The 19301-nt window shown below is 47.6% G+C and overlaps 1 protein-coding gene across 1 annotated transcript; it reads left to right on the forward strand.

The window, feature by feature from the left end:
• The first annotated feature begins 4352 nt into the window (after positions 1 to 4352).
• AAAS (aladin WD repeat nucleoporin) lies at positions 4353 to 19118 on the forward strand. Its single transcript, XM_020895063.2, has 16 exons — positions 4353 to 4551; positions 5163 to 5290; positions 11085 to 11140; positions 11452 to 11543; positions 11757 to 11803; positions 12070 to 12168; positions 12482 to 12625; positions 16748 to 16868; positions 17180 to 17304; positions 17485 to 17545; positions 17694 to 17784; positions 17999 to 18092; positions 18178 to 18245; positions 18394 to 18475; positions 18578 to 18662; positions 18789 to 19118. The coding sequence occupies exons 1-16, from the start codon at positions 4429 to 4431 to the stop codon at positions 19014 to 19016; spliced, it is 1644 nt and encodes a 547-aa protein (XP_020750722.1). The 5' UTR covers positions 4353 to 4428; the 3' UTR covers positions 19017 to 19118.
• Positions 19119 to 19301: the final 183 nt, after the last annotated feature.

A 19301-nucleotide genomic window follows, 5' to 3' on the forward strand; every position in this document is an offset into this window, starting at 1 on the left:
CTTGCGGCGGTGGTCAGTTTTTGACGGCCCAGAGCTCTCTGCGGAGTTGGGAGGGCAAAGAGTTTCCGCGGCTCTTCCTCGGGCTCGGCACCAGCGGACCTGGCCCGGCAGTAGCCGGGACGCGCGCGGGCCCCGTGCGGACTATCGCGCGGCCAAGAGCCCGGCGCGGTGCGGCTCCCGCGGGCGGACCCGCCTGGCACGTAACCCGTCCCCGGCCCGGGGCCTGCAATCAGTCGTGCCCGCCACGGAGTTAGAGACGGAACAAAAGGCACTCTGTGGCGTTCAGCCCCCAGCCACAATAGGGCTTTGTGCGGCCCCCGCCCCCTAGGGCTCCCCGGCCAGGAAGAGGGGCTCACCCGCAGCTCCCCCGGCCTGGGCCCGACTGCGGACGGCGCCCCAGTCCGCCGGTACCCCTCGGGGGCTCGGGAGGGGCCAGCCGCGCTGCAGCGGGGAGGGGTCGGCGTGTCCCAGGAGGCGATTCGGCCGAGCTCGAGCTGCCGGCCCCCTTCCCACCCCGCCCCCGTCCAGGTGCGAAATCTCCTGCCCTCGGGCGGGGCGCGGGGCTTCAAAGGCGCTTTGAAGAAGGATCGGAGTTCCGAGGACTCTCCCGTGGGCCGGGGGCCGCGGCGGAAGAGAGGCTGTAAAGGGGCGGGGGACGCTGAGGCTCGCGGCGGCGAGAGGGGGCGGCCCGAAGTGGACCCCCGGGCTCGGCGCTACCCCGCTGGGCCGGCTCCCCGGGACCCCCCAGGGCCTGGCCTTCTCCCCTGCCGGTCTCCGCCTGTCCGGTGCCAGCTCCCGCCCGCCGCAGCCTCGCGGTCGTCCCCTCCCCGGCCCCTCGGCCCCTTTCATCTTCCCTAGACTCCGCTTGGGGTTTTGCTGGTTTCTGGGAGATAAAAACCGCCTCAAATAGCGGCGGCGCACTGCCAGGACAAACAGGGCCGGGCGGGCCATGTGCGCCTGGTTACCGGCCCCGGGCCGGGGCGCCGGGCTTCGGCGGGCCCGGGGAAGGGGCGGCGGGCCAAGGTCCAGGCACCCAGGCTCCCGTGATGCCTCCCGCCTCTCAAAGTAGGGGGCCCATTTTAGAAGTTTCGGGCAGCGGCCGGGGCGCTGCCTCGGTTTCCCGCCCAGGTCTTAAGGAGGGGCCGGCGTGGAGACCGCCTGCTGAGCGCTCTGCGCCCCCGGGACTGTGGGTCTCAGTCACTGTGTCGCCGGGGCCACCGCGCCCCCTGGTGAAATTAGTGGAGAGTGCGCTAGGCCCGGAGGAGCCTCCCAAGACTGCAAATTGTGAAAAATCATTCAACAAACGTTAAATAAGCTGTATGGGCTTTCCTGGTGGCTCAGACGGTAAAGAATCCGCCTGTAATGCGGGAGACCAGGGTTCGATCCCTGGATTAGGACGATTCACTCCAGTATTATTGCCAGGAGAATCCCCGTGGACAGAGGAGCCTGGCCGACTACAGTCTATGGGGTCACAAAGAGTCGGACACGGCTGAGCAACTTGAGCACACACAGGGGAGATGGTGACTGTGTGAATACACAGAGCTCCGTTCCTTCTCTCTAGGTCACATGACTGGTAAGAGGCAGGCACCTAACTGATAATTACAAGGCAATCTGTTGGTGAAAATCAGGCTTCATTGAAGGGAGGGTGGAAGTTGCAGGCCCAGGCCATAGTGAGTTTGGGGGGTTGGATGGTGCCAAGGTTAAGATACAATGAAAATGTTTGTGGGTGGGACTTCCCTGGTGGTCCAGAGGTGAAGAATCTGCCTGGCAGTGTAGGGGACACAGGTTCCATCCCAGGTGCAGGAAGATTCCACATGCAGTAGAGCAACTAAGCCCCGTGTTGCCCCAACTCTGAGCCAGTACTCTAGAGCCTGTGTTCCCCAACAGTAGAAGCAATGGCAATGAGCATCCCAAACACAAGGAAAGAGTAACTGCGGCTGCCAGCAACTTGATAAAGCCCTCACACAGCAAGGAAGACCTGGTGCAGGCAGAAATAAATAAATTAATTAATTAAAAAAAACTTTGTGAGTGGCATCTCACTCCTCTCCACAGATCTGTCACAGTCACAGACTCCCACTTTTCCATCAATCCTATACCGCTTTCCTGTCTCACGAAGTGCTCTCTCAGCCAATTTCTCCAAACCACCCCCAGTTTTTATATTCTGCTCTTTTACGCTGTGACTTCCCAGGCAACAGTGAACTAATAGGCGGAGAGGTTACTCAAAGTGTTGTCTGTGCTGTATCACCTGGGGACTTTTTGGAACTACAGCTTCAGAGCTCCACCCCAGAATTTGTATTTTAACAAGATTCTCAGATGAGTCCTATGTTTATTAACCTTCTGGAACCCTTGGTTTTCTGACTCGGGGTATAGCGCTCAAGGGGAACTTTTCATGTAGAAAGAAAGGGCAGACACAGACAAAATATTAAAGCAGATGCCAAAAAATAAAAATAAAGCAGAACGCCTCTCTAATGAGGCTGGTTGCTCTTGGGAGTGGGGACTATGCCATATACAGTTCTGTGTGCCCAGAGCCTGGTCCTTGGAATTGGTGTCTGAGTGTGTGTGTGTGTGTGTGTGTGTGTGTGTGTGTGTGTGTGCGCGCGCGCGCACGCGCGCGCACGTGCGCACTCAGTCGTGTCCCTCTCTTTTTGACACCATGGGCTGTAGCCCACCAGGTTCCCTTGTCCATGGAATTTTCCAGGCAAGAATACTGGAGTAGGTTGCCATTTTCTTCACGAGGGGATATTCCCCACCCAGGGATCAAACTCTTGTCTCCTGCATCTCCTGCAGGGGGTTTCTTTATCACTGTGCCACCTGGGAAGCCCTGGAATTGCTTATTAATACTTGTTAAATGAATGAACCAATGTTCAGAGTCACCTAGTTTGTGGCAGAATTAGGGCTATTTATCTCCTGTGTCTGCTTAGTGCTTTACAATTTATTAAATGGCTTTGTTTCCATTTTTTTGTATGGGAAACAACCATGTGTTAGGACCCTCTGCAAGTGAGGGAACTGAGTCTCAAAGAGTTCAATGATTTTCCAAAGTTACACAGCTGTAAGAAGAGGAGCCTGCAATCTGCATTAGACTCCAATTCTATTAGTAACTCCATTGTTATGAATTAGAATAAGATAAATATCATTTAAAAATTGGAGCGTAGTTGATATACAACATTGTATTAGTTCTAAGTGTACAATTTAGTGATTTGATACTTATATATTTTTTTTTTATACTCCATAAAAGTTATTTTAAAGTATTGGCTACTTTCCCTGTGCTATATTGGCTACAATATTATGTTTCAAGTGTACAACATAGTGATTTGGCATTTCTATAGATTATACTCCACACAAAGTAATTATAAAATATTGGCTATATTCCTTGGTATTGCTAAGTCATGTTGTGACTCTTTGCAACCCCACGGACTGTAGCCCTCCAGGCTCCTCTGTCCATGGGATTTCCAAGGCAAGAATACTGGAATGGGTTGCCATTTCCCTCTCAAGGGGATCTTCCCTGACCAAGGACTGAACCACAGATTCTTGCCTCTCCTGCTTGGTAGTCGGATTCTTCACCTGCGAAGCCCTGTGTTGACATTACATCCGTATAATTTATTTTTTACTTTGTAGTTTGTACCTCTTAATCCCCTTCACCTATTTTTGCCCCTCTCCTCTCCATCTCACTTTTATTCTGAAGTCAGAATTCCCGGTTTTGGTATTTTTAAGGTCCGATCTCCCTGGTGCCTCACTTTCCTTTTGGTAGTATAACAGTACCCATCTCATGGAGTTGTAAAGATTAGTCAAGCACTTACAATAAGTGCTCAGGAAATACTAGTTTCCCAACTGTTCCCACTTTTCCTTCCAGGAAGCCTAACCCTGTGGCCTTTAAGTTCTGGCGGGCGCAGTACTCTCCCTCCCAAGATCTCCCGCCTGACTTTCCTCCTGCGGGTGAGCGTCCCTCAACTTTCCAGCCAGCTGCCCGTGATAAGAGTCGGTATTTTCCTCTGGGCGATTCACAATTCTGTTCTGTAAAGGTTTAATTAGGTACTTCCCTGAACGTGGCTTATTTTGGGCTTTTCGAGTGCTGAGAGTGAGTGGGAGACTATGCTGGGGAATTCGGAACTGGAAAAACAGCAGTCTCACAGGAAACAAAACAAAACAAAACAAAACAAAAACCGCTCCAACTTTTAACTAGGGGTCAGCCCTGCGGACGTGTCGGCGCCGCTCCCTCTCCCGCCGCTAGGCGGCGCGCCAGGACGCCGGAAGTCTATCCCAGAACTGCGCATGCGTCCTTCTTCTCCAGCGCTCTTCCGTTTACTTTCTTTGAGCTTTGCATTGCCGTTTGTCCCAAGCGGCTATCCGTACGCATCCGAATCTAACCCGGGAACTAAGAGTCGGAGGAGCGGGGCTCTGGGAGTTTGCCGATTCCTCGGGACGGGCAAGATGTGCTCCCTGGGGTTGTTCCCTCCGCCGCCGCCTAGGGGACAAATCACCCTTTACGAGCACAATAATGAACTGGTGACAGGCAGTAGCTGTGAGAGGCCGCCTCCCGACTTCCGGGGCCAGGTGGTCGGGGCGAGGTGGGAGGGGACCTTTAGGCATGGGGTGTCGGAGGGTTTGTGGGAGCAGAGGCAGCGTGAGGGGAGGGGGCGCGTCGCGGTCCCCAGACTGGAGGATTGGAAACAACCTCTCCCAGGATGGAGAAGAATAGAAGAGATGGAGTGTATTTTAGAGCTGGGATTGGAGGATGAGGGATGCTGAGGAGCTGTGAGGCGGGCCTAGCGGGGATGGAGAGAGTGAGGGCGAATCTAGGGGATGTGACTGTGCAGGAGGACTTCTGAAAAGTTGGAGACGGTATCTGGGACAACTGGGAAGGCCCAACCTGGGGAGTTTTTTCCCCCGAGGTTTTGCTGGCAAGGAAAAGGAAGAGAAATGGACGTTTATTGAGCGTTTGCGTGGAAGAGGCTCTGAGTCAGGTGTTCTCCACAAATGTTTTAATAATGTGATTTAATAATCACAGCATAGCTATGAAATATTCTGGTTTTACCGATAAGGGAAATAAGACTTGTTTCCCCAGTTCCACAAGGGTTTCTTTTGTGGAAATGGGAAACGGGGGTTCAGTAGAGATCTGGGAAGTAGAACTCACTCACTGTCATACCTCTCATTTCTGGCTATAGTGGATCAATCTTCCTGTCCTAAACCTGACTAAGGATCCCTTGAAGACCCCTGGAAGGCTGGACCATGGCACAAGAACTGCCTTCATCCACCACCGGGAGCAAGTGTGGAAGAGATGCATCAACATTTGGTGAGATTTGGCAAAGGGTCTCCTGGGCCAGTGGTCTGCAAATCCTGGAGGCAGTGAGGTCACCACCTCTCTGCCCTGGGCTTCCTGGCTCTCTGTAGCTCAGAGCTGTCTGTCATTCAACACATCAAAGTATCAGTCCTTTCTGTGGAACTTAAGGCTGTGCAACGGTAGTTCGTTTCATCTCCAGTGACTTGCTTTCCTTTCTGGTTTAATTATGTAAACTTGCTCCCTCATGTCATTATCACTTTCTGAGCCTTTACCTGAAGCTCAGAAAGGATAGGTATAAGGTTTCAGTGAATAATCTCATACATGGGTCATACATTTTATACGTGTAGGAGTGAAACCTGGATTTAGTTCCTGGCTGTGCCGCTTTTTAGCTGTGTGACCTTGAGCAAGTTACTTAATCACTCTGTCCCTCAATTTCTTCATCTGTAAAATGAAACTTGTTTTACAAGGTTCTAGTGATGATTAAATAAGTAAAACACATGTTAATCCCTTTAAGAGTTAGCCATTATTAGTATTATCCTTATCATTGTGTCGGAGAAGGCAATGGCAACCCACTGCAGTACTCTTGCCTGGAAAATCCCATGGACGGAGGAGCCTGGTAGGCTACAGTCCATGGGGTTGCTAAGAGTTGGGCATGACTGAGCAACTTCACTTTTACATTCATACACTGGAGAAGGAAATGGCAACCCACTCCAGTGTTCTTGCCTGGAGAATCCCAGGGACGGGGGAGTCTGATGGGTTGCCGTCTGTGGGGTTGCACAGAGTCGGACACGACTGAAGCGACTTAGCAGCAGCAGCATCGTTATAAGTAGGGGTTCAAAGGGTGTGTTCATTTGTAATTTCTTTTTTTTTGTTGTTCATTTGTAATTTCATGAGCTGTTGCCATATAGGCCTCTAAGTTGTACATATTTATAGACCCACCAGCAGTGAGATAACTATGCTCCAATAAAAACTTAAAAATGAAACAAAGCCAAAATAAGTGTATGAGAGTGCCTGTTTTCTAACACTTGTGCTATCAAACTTTGATATTTGATTTTGCATAACAGTTTCATTTGCATGTCTCCTTGAGTGAAGCTAAACATCAGATCATGGTCTGAAAACCCATTCAGTCCTGGATTCTTTCTCGGGTTTCTGCCTCTGTCGAGCTGCTACTTCTCTTCCTGCTGTCTTTTTTTTTTTTTTTGGCTGCTCTGGGTTCTAGTTGTGCAGGATCTTACATCTTCTTTGTGGCATTCGAGATCTTTTAGTTGCGCTACCGGATCTAGTTCCCTGACCAGGGATTGAACTCTGGCCCCCTGAATTGGGAGTATGGGGTCTTAGCCACTGAATCACCGGGGAAGTTGCTTCCTGCTATCTTTTATATGAATAGCTGTTTTTTTTTTAAGTTCTGTTTAGGCTGCGCTGAGTCTTCAGCAGCTGTGTGGGAGCTATCTCTAGTTGTGGCAAGCACGGATTACTCTTTGTTGTGGGGTGCTAGGGCTTCTCATTGCAGTGATTTCTCTTTTCACAGAGCATTGGCCCTAGGCATTCGGACTTCAGTAGTTGTGGTGCGCAGGCTTAGTTACTCTGTGGCATGTGGGATCTTCCCAGTGCAGGGGTCAGACCTGTGCCCCCACATTGGCACGTGAATTCTTAACCTCTAGACCAGGAGGGAAGTCCCCTCAGTTCAGTTGCTCAGTAGTGTACAACACTTTGTGACCCCATGGACTACAGCATGCCAGGCTTCCCTGTCCATCACCAACTCCTGGAGCTTGCTCAAACTCAAGTCCATCGAGTTGGTGTTGCCATCCAACCATCTCATCCTCTGTTGTCCCCTTCTCCTCCTGCCTTCAGTCTCTTCCAGCATCAGGGTCTTTTCCAATGACTTAGTTCTTCACATCAGGTGGCCAAAGTATTGGAGCTTCAGCTTCAGCATCAGTCCTTCCAGTGAATATTCAGGACTGACTTCCTTCAGGATAGACTGGATGGATCTCCTTGCAGTCCAGGAGACTCACACCACAGTTCAAAAGCATCAGTTCTTCGGCACTTAGTCTTCTTTATGATCCAACTCTCATATCCATACATGACTACTGGAAAAACCATAGCTTTGACTAGACAGACCTTTGTGGGCAAAGTAATGTCTCTTTTTTTTTTATAAGCTGTCTAAGTTTGTCATAGCTTTTCTTCAAGGAGCAAGCGTCTTTTAATTTCATGGCTGCAGTCACCACTGCAGTGATTTTGGACCCCAAAGAAATAAAGTCTGTCACTATTTCCATTGTTTCCCCATCTATTTGCCATGAAGTGATGGGACCGGATGCCATGATCTTAGTTTTCTGAATGTTGAGTTTTAAACCAGCTTTTTCACTCTTCTCTTTCACTTTCATCAAGAGGCTCTTTAATTTTTCTCTTTCTGCCATAAGGGTGGTGTCATCTGCATATCTGAGGTTATTGATATTTCTCCTGGGAATCTTGATTCCAGCTTGTGCTTCATCCAGCCCTGGATTTCGCATGATATATTCTGCATATAAGTTAAATAAACAGGGTGACAGTACACATCCTTATCATATTCCTTTCCCAACATGGAACCAGTCTGTTGTTCCATGTCCAGTTCTAATGGTTGCTTCTTGACCTGCATACAGATTTCTCAGGAGGCAGGTAAGGTGGTCTGGTATTCCCATCTTTTGAAGAATTTTCCAGTTTTTTGTGATCCACAAAGTAAAAGGCTTTGGCATAGTCAATAAAGCAGAAGTAGATGTTTTTCTGGAACTCTTGCTTTTTCTATAATCCAACAGATGTTGCCAATTTGATCTCTGGTTTCCTTTGCCTTTTCTAAATCCAGCTTGAACATCTGGAAGTTCACAGTTCACGTACTGTTGAAGCCTGACTTGGAGAATTTTGAGCATTACTTTGCTAGGATGTGAGATGAGTGTGATTGTGCAGTAGCTTGAACATTCTTTTGCATTGCTTTTCTTGGGATTGGAATGAAAACTGACCTTTTCTAGTCCTGTGGCTACTGCTGAATTTTCCAAATTTGCTGGCATATTGAGTGCAGCACTTTCTGCCTGGAGAATCCCAAGGTCGAGAGCCTGGTGGGCTGCCATCTTTGGGGTTGCACAGAGTTGGACAAGACTGACATGACTTAGCAGCAGCAGCAGCTGGAATTTCATCACCTCCACTAGCTTTGTTTGTAGTGATGCTTCCTAAGGCCCTCTTGACTTCACATTCCAGGATGTCTGGCTCTAGGTGAGTGATCACACCATCGTAGTTATTTGGGTCACGAAGATCTTTTTTGTATAGTTCTGTGTATTCTTGCCACCTCTTCTTAATATCTTCTGCCTCTGTTAGGTCCATACCATTTCTGTCCTTTATTGTCCCCATCTTTGCATGAAATGTTCCCTTGGTATCTCTAATTTTCTTGAAGAAGAGATTTCTAGTCTTTCCCATTCTATTACTTTCCTCTATTTCTTTGCATTGATCACTGAAGAAGGCTTTCTTATCTGTCCTTGCTGTTCTTTGGAACTCTGCATTCAAATGGATATATCTTTCCCCTTCTCCCTTACCTTTCATTTCTCTTCTTTTCTCAGATATTTGTAAGGCCTCCTCAGACAATCATTTTGCCTTTTTGCATTTCTTTTTTTGGGGGATGGTCTTGACCACTGCCTCCTGTATAATGTCAAAAACCTCCGTCCATAGTTCTTCAGGCACTCTGTCTATCAGATCTAATCCCTTGAATCTATTTGTCACTTCCACTGTATAATTGTAAGGGATTTGATTTAGGTCATACCTGAATGGTCTAGTGGTGTTCTCTCCTTTCTTCAATTTAAGTCTGAATTTTGCAATAAGGAGTTCATGATCTGAGCCACAGTCAGCTCCCGGTCGTGTTTTTGCTGACTGTATAGAGCCTCTCCATCTTTGGCTGCAAAGAATATAATCAGTCTGATTTCAGTATTGACCATCTTGTGATGTACATGTGTAGTCTTCTCTTGTGTTGTTGGAAGAGGGTGTTTGCTATGACCAGTGCATTCTCTTGGCAAAACTCTGGTAGCCTTTGCCCTGCTTCATTTTGTACTCCAAGGCCAAGTTTGCCTGTTATTCCAGGTATCATTTGACTTCCTACTTTGCATTCCAGTCCCCTTTGATGAAAAGGACATCTTTTTTGGGTGTTAGTTCTAGAAGGTCTTGTAGGTCTTCATAGAACTGTTCAACTTCAGCTTCTTCAGTATTACTGGTTGGGGCATAGACTTGGATTACTGTGATATTGAATGGTTTGCCTTGTAAACGAATAGAGATCATTCTGTCATTTTTGAGATTGCACCCAAGTACTGCATTTTGGACTCTTTTGTTAACTATGAGGGCTACTCCATTTCTTCTAAGGGATTCTTGCCCACAGTAGCAGATATAATGGTCATCTGAATTAGATTCACCCATTCCAGTCCATTTTAGTTCACTGATTCCTAACATGTCAATGTTCACTTTTGCCATCTCCTGTTTGACCACTTCCAGTTTACCTTGATTCATCGACTTAACATTCCAGGTTCCATGTTCTGGAGAATGCAATATTGTTCTTTACAGCATTGGGCTTTACTTTCACCACCAGTCACATTCACAACTGGGCATTGTTTTCGCTTTGACAGCAGGGAAGCCATCTGTTGTCTTTTAAATATTGATGTCCTGAACTGGACTTGCACACACCTTGGTGTTCACTTGTCTGTTCAACACCCTCAGTCAGATATTCTACACACTTCACACTCAGCACATTCAAAATCAATCTCTTTGTTTTCCTTTCTATGCCAGTGTCTTCGTTGTGTTTTTCATCTCAAGGAATGCCCTTCCTAGTTAGTCATATAAGAGTAAGTGGTTTGAATGTAGGCTTTGGGACAGACAGACAGATTGAATCCTGACTCTGCTTTTTCTACCTAGTTCACCTTTGATAATCAACCTTTCACACTCCCTGTTCTCTCATCTAAACATGCAGATGATAACTACCCCTGTTGTGTAGGGTTTTGATAATAGCTAAGTTAGATGTTGAGTGTGAAGCTGTAGCCCAGCCCTGGCATAGTGTAATCAGTGTTGGATGCTATAATTATCATCTAGGTGTTTCCCTTGATATTACTCTTTACCTTACTAATGTCGAATTAGTCCTCCAATCCTGTCCATTCTACTTCCTCAAGCTCTCAGACCTGTCCTCTTTTCTCAACCCCCAGTGGTTCAGGCCATTTTGACCTTTCTTCTAGATTCCTGAAGTAGCTTCTTAACCTATTTCTTTCTCTCCATTCTTGTCTCCCTCTAATCTGCAGCCAGACTGATCTTTCTAAAATGCCAGTGTGATTAGTTTATTCCTTAACTGAAACTCCTTCATTGACTTTCCATTCATTGTCTTTGGGCAAGTCCTGACTCCTTGATCTGCACACAAAGCCCTGACAGACCTCTGAGCCTTAGTTGTCTCATTGAGGAAATGGGTAGAATGAAAGGACAAGGTAAAGTGTTTGACATATAGTTGCCACTCATTAAATGGAAGTGCTCTTATTTATTTTTTAAATATTTATGTATTACTTACTTGGCTGCACCAGGTCTTTGTTACAGTATGCAGGATCTTACAGTTGCAACATGTGGGATCTAGTTCCCTGACCAGGGATCAAACCTGGGCCCCCTGCATTGGGAGTGTGGAGTCTTAGCCACTGTGCCACCAGGGAAGTCCCTGATCTTATTCTGAGTGTGTGTTTATTGAATGAATGAATGAATGGAGGAACTTAGAGGGGAGAGTGAAGGGATCAAAGCTGTCTAACTCACAGTTCCCTCTCCTCTTCAGGCGTGATGTAGGCCTTTTTGGGGTGCTGAATGAAATTGCAAATTCAGAGGAGGAGGGTAAGTGTCTTTACCTCCAGCCTTCTCTAGTTTTGTGGTTGCCATCTCCCCTCCATATTCCCCGTCATTCATCCCAATACCTGTTGGCCCAGCGCCTTTCCCTTCAGCCCTGTATTCCTGGCCCAGTTGTCTCCACTGGTGCTATCTCCTGTCACCTCTACCTACCCCTCATGCCGCAGAATGGGTGTCCAGATCATTTGTTGGGTGGAAGGGCCTGGAGAGTGCTTGCCCTTGCTCAGCCCTCACCTAGGAGGGTGCCCAGTGAGAGCCCTGTGAACAGTTTAATCACGGCTGCTTCCTCAACCCCACAGTGTTTGAGTGGGTGAAGACGGCATCCAGCTGGGCCCTGGCACTCTGTCGATGGGCCTCCTCCCTCCACGGGTCCCTGTTTCCCCATCTGTCTGTAAGTTTGGCTTCTGCCACTGGCCTTCCCTGCTGCTGCTCCTCCCCTCCTACCATTTTCTTTCTTTTTTTTTTTTAACTCCTACCATTTTCTGTGCCTTAGGGTCAGGCTGTGATGGGAAGGCAGAGGGTGGGAATGGTCCAGTTCCCTGTGGAAGCTTTGAGGAGATGAGTGCCCTTTGTCCCAGTGCATCCTCTGTCTGCTTTATTACAGCTTAGGAGCGAAGATCTGATTGCTGAATTTGCTCAAGTCACAAACTGGTGAGTGCACCAGCTCTGGAGCTTTTGTTGGAAGGAAGTCCTGAACCTTGAGACTTCTTTTGGGGAGAGGGAAAACAAGGCAGAGACTCCTCCCACCCCTTCCCTGACTGTTCCCTATGTTCTCGCTCCTACCTTCCAATAAAGAAAGAAACAAAAAAAAAGAAACAGCAAAAAATGGTAATGGTCTCATGTGGAAGGCAGCCTGAGCTCTGGGCCCAGGTATGGTGAGGTGCAGTTTGGACTCTTCACTCTCACTCCTGCCCCAGGTCCAGCTGCTGCTTGCGGGTCTTTGCATGGCACCCCCACACCAACAAGTTCGCTGTGGCTCTGCTGGATGACTCAGTCCGTGTGTATAATGCCAACAGGTGCGCGTGGCACCCTGGGTGGGCTCTGCCTCCTTAGTCTCCGTCTCTTAGTCCCCACTTTCTTCTCCAGCTCCAGTGCCCGGGGAGTCCTGCAGTTCCTGAGCCCGGTCTGATGGCTCTTTTCAGAACTGGGGTCAGGGAGGCCCCACAACTGGATGCATCCTCTTTCCAAACCCAGCCTTTATCCTATCCTCTGTCCCACCGTACCCCCAGGCCCTGGATGATCTGCTTTCTTCTCTGGATGTCTGTCCTCAGTTACACTCAGGTCCTCAGTGTCCCTGCTTTGACTCTGTCCCTTCCCATTTCACCCCAGCACTATAGTCCCCTCCCTGAAGCACCGGCTGCAGCGCAATGTGGCGGCCCTGGCCTGGAAGCCCCTCAGTGCCTCTGTCTTGGCTGTGGCCTGCCAGAGCTGCATTCTCATCTGGACTCTGGATCCCACGTCCTTGTCTACCCGGTGAGTCCCAGCAGTGTCTTACCTTGGCCCGAGACTGTGAGCTGGTGAGGAGGTCTGGGAGGAAAAGTTCTTCGTCCTCACAGCGCTTCCCATGGCTACGGGAGAAGCAGGCCTAAGGCCAGGGTGGAGGTTCTGCGAAGCAATAATCTAGAAAAAGGGACAGAACTAGGGGCTTCTGGGCTTGTGGGGACTGTGCACCTGTGGATCATGAAGTGGAAAAACAGTCTTTTGAGAGGACTGCCAGATGCAAGTTTAACAGAAGGGAGAAAGGCAATTAATGTAGATATGGGATTAATATGGATTTGAGCTGAAACCAGTGAAAATGGAAAAAGAATCCTCACAAGAACTAACTAAATATAAAACCAGAAACTGGTTCTTTAAATTTTGAATACAGATTTTGGCTCACTTTATTAAGGCAAAAGAGAAAATAAAAGTATACTATTTTCAGAATGGGAAAAGAGAGAGAACCACGAATATGGAAGAAAATAGAGAAGAATTATTAGAGAATATTTTATACATTTAGACCAGCACATTTGAAAATCGAAGGAAATGTTTGATTTTCTACCAAATATGTGTTACCAAAATGGATGAGTTGTACCACTAAAAAAGATGCCAGACTGATGATTTTATGGTAGTTTGTCTTAATTGTCAGAGAAAAGATAATCTCCATGTTATTGGAACTAATCCAGATCATAGAAAAATTTGGAAAGCCTCCTGATTTGTTTCTTCCTTTTAATAAACTTTATATGGACGTAATTTTAGATTTTTGGAAAAGCTGCAAAGATAGTACAAAGGGTTTGGCTATACGTTCACACCATTTCCCCCATTGTTAACATCTGATACTACCATGTCATATCTGTCAAAACTAAGAAACTGACATTTGAACGTTGTTATTTTTTTTTGAATGTTATTAACTAAACTCTAGACTTTGTTCACATTTCACCAGTTTTCCCATTGATATCCTCTTTCTGTCCCACCCTTGATTTGTTTTTTATAAAGTTATTGTGACCCTAAAACTGAAACCTGACAATAGGTAGTATAAGAAAATATTTGCGTACTGATTTTAAAATCCTAAATAAAAGACTATCAAATAGAATCCAAAAGCATATTTAAAAAAAAAAAATTTTAACCTAGTGGAATTTTACAGAAATTAGAAACTGTTTACCATTAGGACATATATTAAAATGATTTATTACATTGGCAAATTAAGGGAGAAAAATGTTTCTATCAATAAATGCCCTTGAATACACAGACATCCTGCTGAATGCATAAAGTAAATAGGAATACAAAGAGATGACCTAAACATAAAGAATATGTACTCAATATCAGTGGCTGCCATATTAAACTGTGAAATAGGAAATACTAAAAGTTTTTCCAGTAATGTCAAGATAAAGACAGAGGTATCATTGCCACCATGTTAATCAACAGTAGTTTTGGATGTTCTTGTGAGTGCAGTAAGACAAAAGGAATGTGGTAAAGTCTTGAGAAAGAAGATAAAATTAATTTTTATTTGGAGATATTATTTTACACCTAGATAAAACAAGAGATTCAACTAAAAGAAACCTGTTTAATCTGGTAAGAAATGTAAGTAGTACGGTAATTGGATCCAGGAAACTGAAAAGGTCATAGCTTTCCTTAGTACCAATAAGAAAGTGAAGTCGCTCAGTCGTTTCCAACTCTTTGCAACCCCATGGACTGTAGCCTACCAGGCTCCTCCGTCCATGGGATTTTCCAGGTAAGAATACTGGAGTGGGTTGCCATTTCCTTCTCCAGGAGATCTTCCTGACCCAGGAATTGAACCCGGGTCTCCCACATTGTAGGAGAACGCCTTACCGTCTGAGCCACCAGGGAAGTCAATATTAAACAAAAGCTTAATTAATGGCGGGACATGCTGTATTCCTGGATAGGAAAATTTAATCATAAAGATGTCAAGTTAAGTGTATTTCCGATTAGCATTCTACTGAATTGTTTGTTTTTGTGAACTGGACAAAATGGCATTTAGAGTTTTTATGAAAGAATAAATGTGGAAGGGTAGCCATGAGAAGTTTGAAAAGGAAGCATATTGAGAGGAGACTTGCCTCTAGGTATTGAAATGTTTTATGAAGTTACAGTAATACCAAGTTATTGTCATAAGATCAGACAAACAGATCAATGTATCACAACATTCAGGAACAGATCTAGGAATTTATGGAAATTTAATATATGATGAATTTGGCTTGCATTGCAATAGACAAGTTCATATTTCTTTTTTTTTTTTTTTTAGTGGTTTTGACATAATTGGCTATCCATTTAGAAAATGATAAAGTTTAGCCTTGCTTCACATTTTATATACAAATAAATTCCAAGCTGATAAAAAAACTAAGTGTAAAAATACATAATTAAAAGGACTAGAAAAATATATAGGATTTTTTTTGCCCGTTCAGAATGACAGTATTATTAAAACTGAGATGTTTGATAACATCCATTATTAGCAAGAGTAGGAAAAATGGCATAGTGTGGTACAAACTTTTCTTTTTAAAAAATTATTTTATTTATGTTGGCTGCACTTGGTCTTTGTTGCTGTGTGTGGGCTTTCTCTAGTTGCAGTGAGCAGGCGCTATTCTCTAGTTGCAGTGTGCGGGCTTCTCGTTCCAGTGGCTTCTCTTATTGAGGAGCACAGGCTCTAGGGAGCATAGGCTTCAGTAGTTGCGGCACACAGGCTTAGTCGTTTTGGCTCCTGGGGTCTAGAGCTCTGGCCCAGTAGTTATGGTGCACTGGCCTGTGGAATCTTCACGGACAAGGGATCGGACTGGTGTCCCCTGCATTGTGAGGCAGATTCTTAACCACTGGGTCACCTGGGAAGCCCCACAAACTTTTCATAAAATCATTTGTTGGCATATTTATCTTTTGAAAGGTGCAAGTCTTTTTTACCCACAGTTCCATTTTAATACTGTATTCTACACAAATAATGACATGAGTACATAAAGATATAAAGAATACTTTTCCAGTAGTACTTGTAATAAAAAAATCACCAACAACTGAAATGTCTGTGGAGGCACGACTGAATAAATTATAGTTCATCTATTCAGTGGAATACAGTGAGGCCACTGAAAAGAATAAGATGGATCTCTGTAAACTGACGTATTGTAAAATTAAGAGAGTAACTTGTAGACTGGTGACCTGAGACCTCATTAGAGCTAAAGGTGGGTATATAGATGGGAGGAAAAGGGACAGAGTAGCCTGCACTTTTTGGGCCAAGTATGTCGCTCTGGAGATTCAGAGCTGACTGATACAGCTGGCGTCCTCAGTTAGTTCCCAGCCTAGTCAGGAAGGTCGCCACACACACCATCTTTGATGAGCAGAAAACGAGGCAGAGCACTGAGGAGGGAAGGTAATTGTGATAAGGAAACAGAGAGAGACAGGTTTGGGAGCACAGGATGAATTCTGAGGAGTGGCAGGTGACTCTAGAAAGATATGAGATTGGAACTGTGAGGTGATGTCATGGGTTACCCTGGCCTCCAGGCAGGATGGTCCTGTGGAGAGAGGGTTCTCATCTAGAGCAGAGCATGCATATCCCCAGCCCAGCACCAGCTAGCTTTACTTGTCACAAGTTCTTGTCCCTTTCGGACTTCCCTGGTGGCTCAGTGGTAAAGAATGCCTGCCAATGCAGCAGACACGGGTTTGATACCTGATCCAGGAAAATTCCCACATTTTTCATAGCAGCTAAGCTTGGGAGCCACAACTATTGAGCCTGTGCTCTAGAGCCCAGGAACCACAACTACTGAGCCCACGCGCCCTAGAGCCCATGCTCCGCAACAAGAGAAGCCATCACAATGAGAAGCCCATGTACCACAACTAGACAAAAAAACCCACACAGCCACAAGGATCCAGCACAGCCAATAAATAAATGAATAATAATAAAATGAAGTTCCTGTCTCTTTCAGGTTTACTCCCTTTCACCCTTTCTGGACCTCCTGGTAGTGACTGCCCTTGCTTCCTTCTTGTTTTCCTTTAACGTCTGTGATTCTTATTGCTGAACTCAGAGGGGCCACAGGGATTGGGCAATTTTAGAAGGAGGCGGCAGGGATAGAACCACAAGGCTTTCTTCTTGCCTTCTGACCCCACACCGTTCCCCTTCTGCAGACCCTCTTCCGGCTGTGCCCAGGTGCTCTCTCACCCTGGGCACGCACCTGTTACCAGCTTGGCTTGGGCCCCTAGTGGGGGGCGGCTGCTCTCAGCTTCCCCCGTGGACGCTGCCATCCTGGTGAGTTGGTCCCCACGCCTCTTGGGGTCACTTCAGCCACACCCCTCAGACTCGAGGGAAGAGCTGCCTTTGCCTGGTGGTGGGAAGTATGCTAGGGGAGGAGAGTAATAGTTATCCATTCAGTCTTAAACTTATCCAAGGCGCAGCGCCGGCCCTGCTCCTCAGGTGTAAAATTCTGCTCGCTGTTTCCTCCTGTTTCAACCCTTTCCCACTTCCTCCCCTCTCTGGTCCTTTGTACCTCAGGGAAGGGGGTCTGTGGGGTGTTGGGGATACTGTCTCCCTGTCTCACTCTCTCCCCCCCTCTCTCCTAGGTATGGGATGTCTCAACAGAGACCTGTGTTCCCCTTCCCTGGTTTCGGGGAGGTGGGGTTACAAACCTGCTCTGGTCCCCAGATGGCAGCAAAGTCTTGGCTACCACTCCTTCAGCTGTCTTTCGGTGAGTGGGGAGAGCGGGAGTGGGCAGGAAGGACATGGAGAAAGGCACTAGGCTCCTGGAACTTCCAGCTGCACAGCCTTCTGTCCCCATTCCCATTCCCCTGAACCTGGGACTGACAGGCTGGGAGGTCCAAGCTGTGACACCTGGAACTCTAAGCTGTGGCCTGCTTCTCTCTGGCAGAGTCTGGGAGGCCCAGATGTGGACTTGCGAGCGGTGGCCTACCCTCTCGGGGCGATGCCAGGTAGGAAGGAGTGTGTGGTGCAGGAGCTGGGGAGGAGGTTGGCTCTACTTCCCCAGGCGTCCCCCTACCTCCACTTCTCTTCCTCCTGTGCGTCCTTCCTGTATTCCCATAGACCACCCTTTTCCTGCCCTTTGCTCCCTGACCCCAGACTGGCTGCTGGAGTCCCAGTGGAAACCGCCTGCTATTCACTGTGTTGGGGGAACCGCTTATTTACTCCTTGTCATTCCCAGAACGTTGTGGTGAGTCAGGGGCAACACTTCCGGATGCACAATAGCTGGGGTAGTCGGAGGGAGGAAAGAGCCCTGTGGAGTATGCTGCTCTGAAGGAAAAAGGGAAGGAAAGCATCTCGGAAGACTTGAGAGGCGTTGATGCCTGTGATGGAGAGGAGACAGGGCCGGGGGAGGGGGCCCCTTCCTATACCTAAGAGCACTGAGCACCTGCTCTGACCCACAGGCGAGGGAAAGGGCCATGTTGGAGGCGCCAAGTCCGCTACAATAGTGGCAGATCTGTCTGAGACCACCGTACAGACGCCGGATGGCGAGGAGAGGTAAGCTGGCTGGTGAGGAAGGGGCGGAGAGACAAAGCTGGGAGGGACCACGCAGAGCCCCTCAACCTGCTGTTCTGACTCGCAGACTTGGGGGAGAGGCTCACTCCATGGTCTGGGACCCAAGCGGGGAGCGGCTGGCTGTGCTCATGAAAGGTGAGAGGTGGAGAGGAAGGCCTCTGCTGAGGCTGCACCTTCTTCCCATTCATCAAGTGTATCCACGTCCTGGCAGCAGTTCTGCTGTGCCCCTGCCCTGGGATTCGGCCTCCAGAGAGCCTTCCTATCCCTCATCCATCTCTTATAGGCAATCCTCGGGTCCAGAATGGGAAACCAGTCATCCTCCTTTTTCGCACTCGAAACAGCCCCGTGTTTGAGCTACTTCCTTGGTAAGTGCTGGGTTCTTCACTGGCCCTCCCATACCAAACCCACGTCCCATTATACCTGCCTCCTGCCTCCAGCTGCCTGCTCACCTTCTCTTCTTCATCTAGTGGCATTATCCAGGGGGAGCCAGGAGCCCAGGCCCAGCTCATCACTTTCCATCCTTCCTTCAACAAAGGAGCTCTGCTCAGCGTGGTGAGTAGGCCAGCTGCTGGGCTGCAGGAGTGGGAGGAGCTGAGAGCCATGGCTGCTGGGTGGCTGTGCCATAAATACCCCTTCTTTGGGCCCAGCCTGATTGACTTTGCTTCCCTCTCTCTGCAGTGCTGGTCCACAGGCCGGATCACCCACATCCCTCTGTATTTTGTCAATGCCCAGTTTCCACGCTTTAGCCCAGTGCTTGGCCGAACTCAAGAGCCCCCAGCCGGGGGTGGAGGCTCTATTCATGATCTACCCCTGTTTACTGAGACATCCCCAACCTCTGCCCCTTGGGACCCTCTCCCAGGGCCACCCCCTGCTCATCCCCACTCCCCTCACTCCCACTTTCAGTAATAAGTGTCCTTTATTGTTTTCCACTTAATTATGAGACTGTCTTTTCCAGTGACTTGCACTGGGGTACACTGAAGGAAAAAAAAGGCATGGACTTTGGGTTTAGATCTTGGCTCTTTCACTTTTTAGTCACTCCTTGTGAATCTGGTTGTTATTTACCCTTAAGAACTAGATAGTTTTAAAATTATTTGAAAGCAAAACAGAAAATACCTAGCACCAGCTCTGGCACATAATAGATGATGCACTTTCCCCAAATTTAAGCAAGCTCCCAGAATAGTGCAGGGCAGT

This window comes from Odocoileus virginianus, chromosome 24, assembly GCF_023699985.2.
Source record: "Odocoileus virginianus isolate 20LAN1187 ecotype Illinois chromosome 24, Ovbor_1.2, whole genome shotgun sequence".
NCBI classification, from domain to species: Eukaryota; Metazoa; Chordata; class Mammalia; order Artiodactyla; family Cervidae; genus Odocoileus; species Odocoileus virginianus.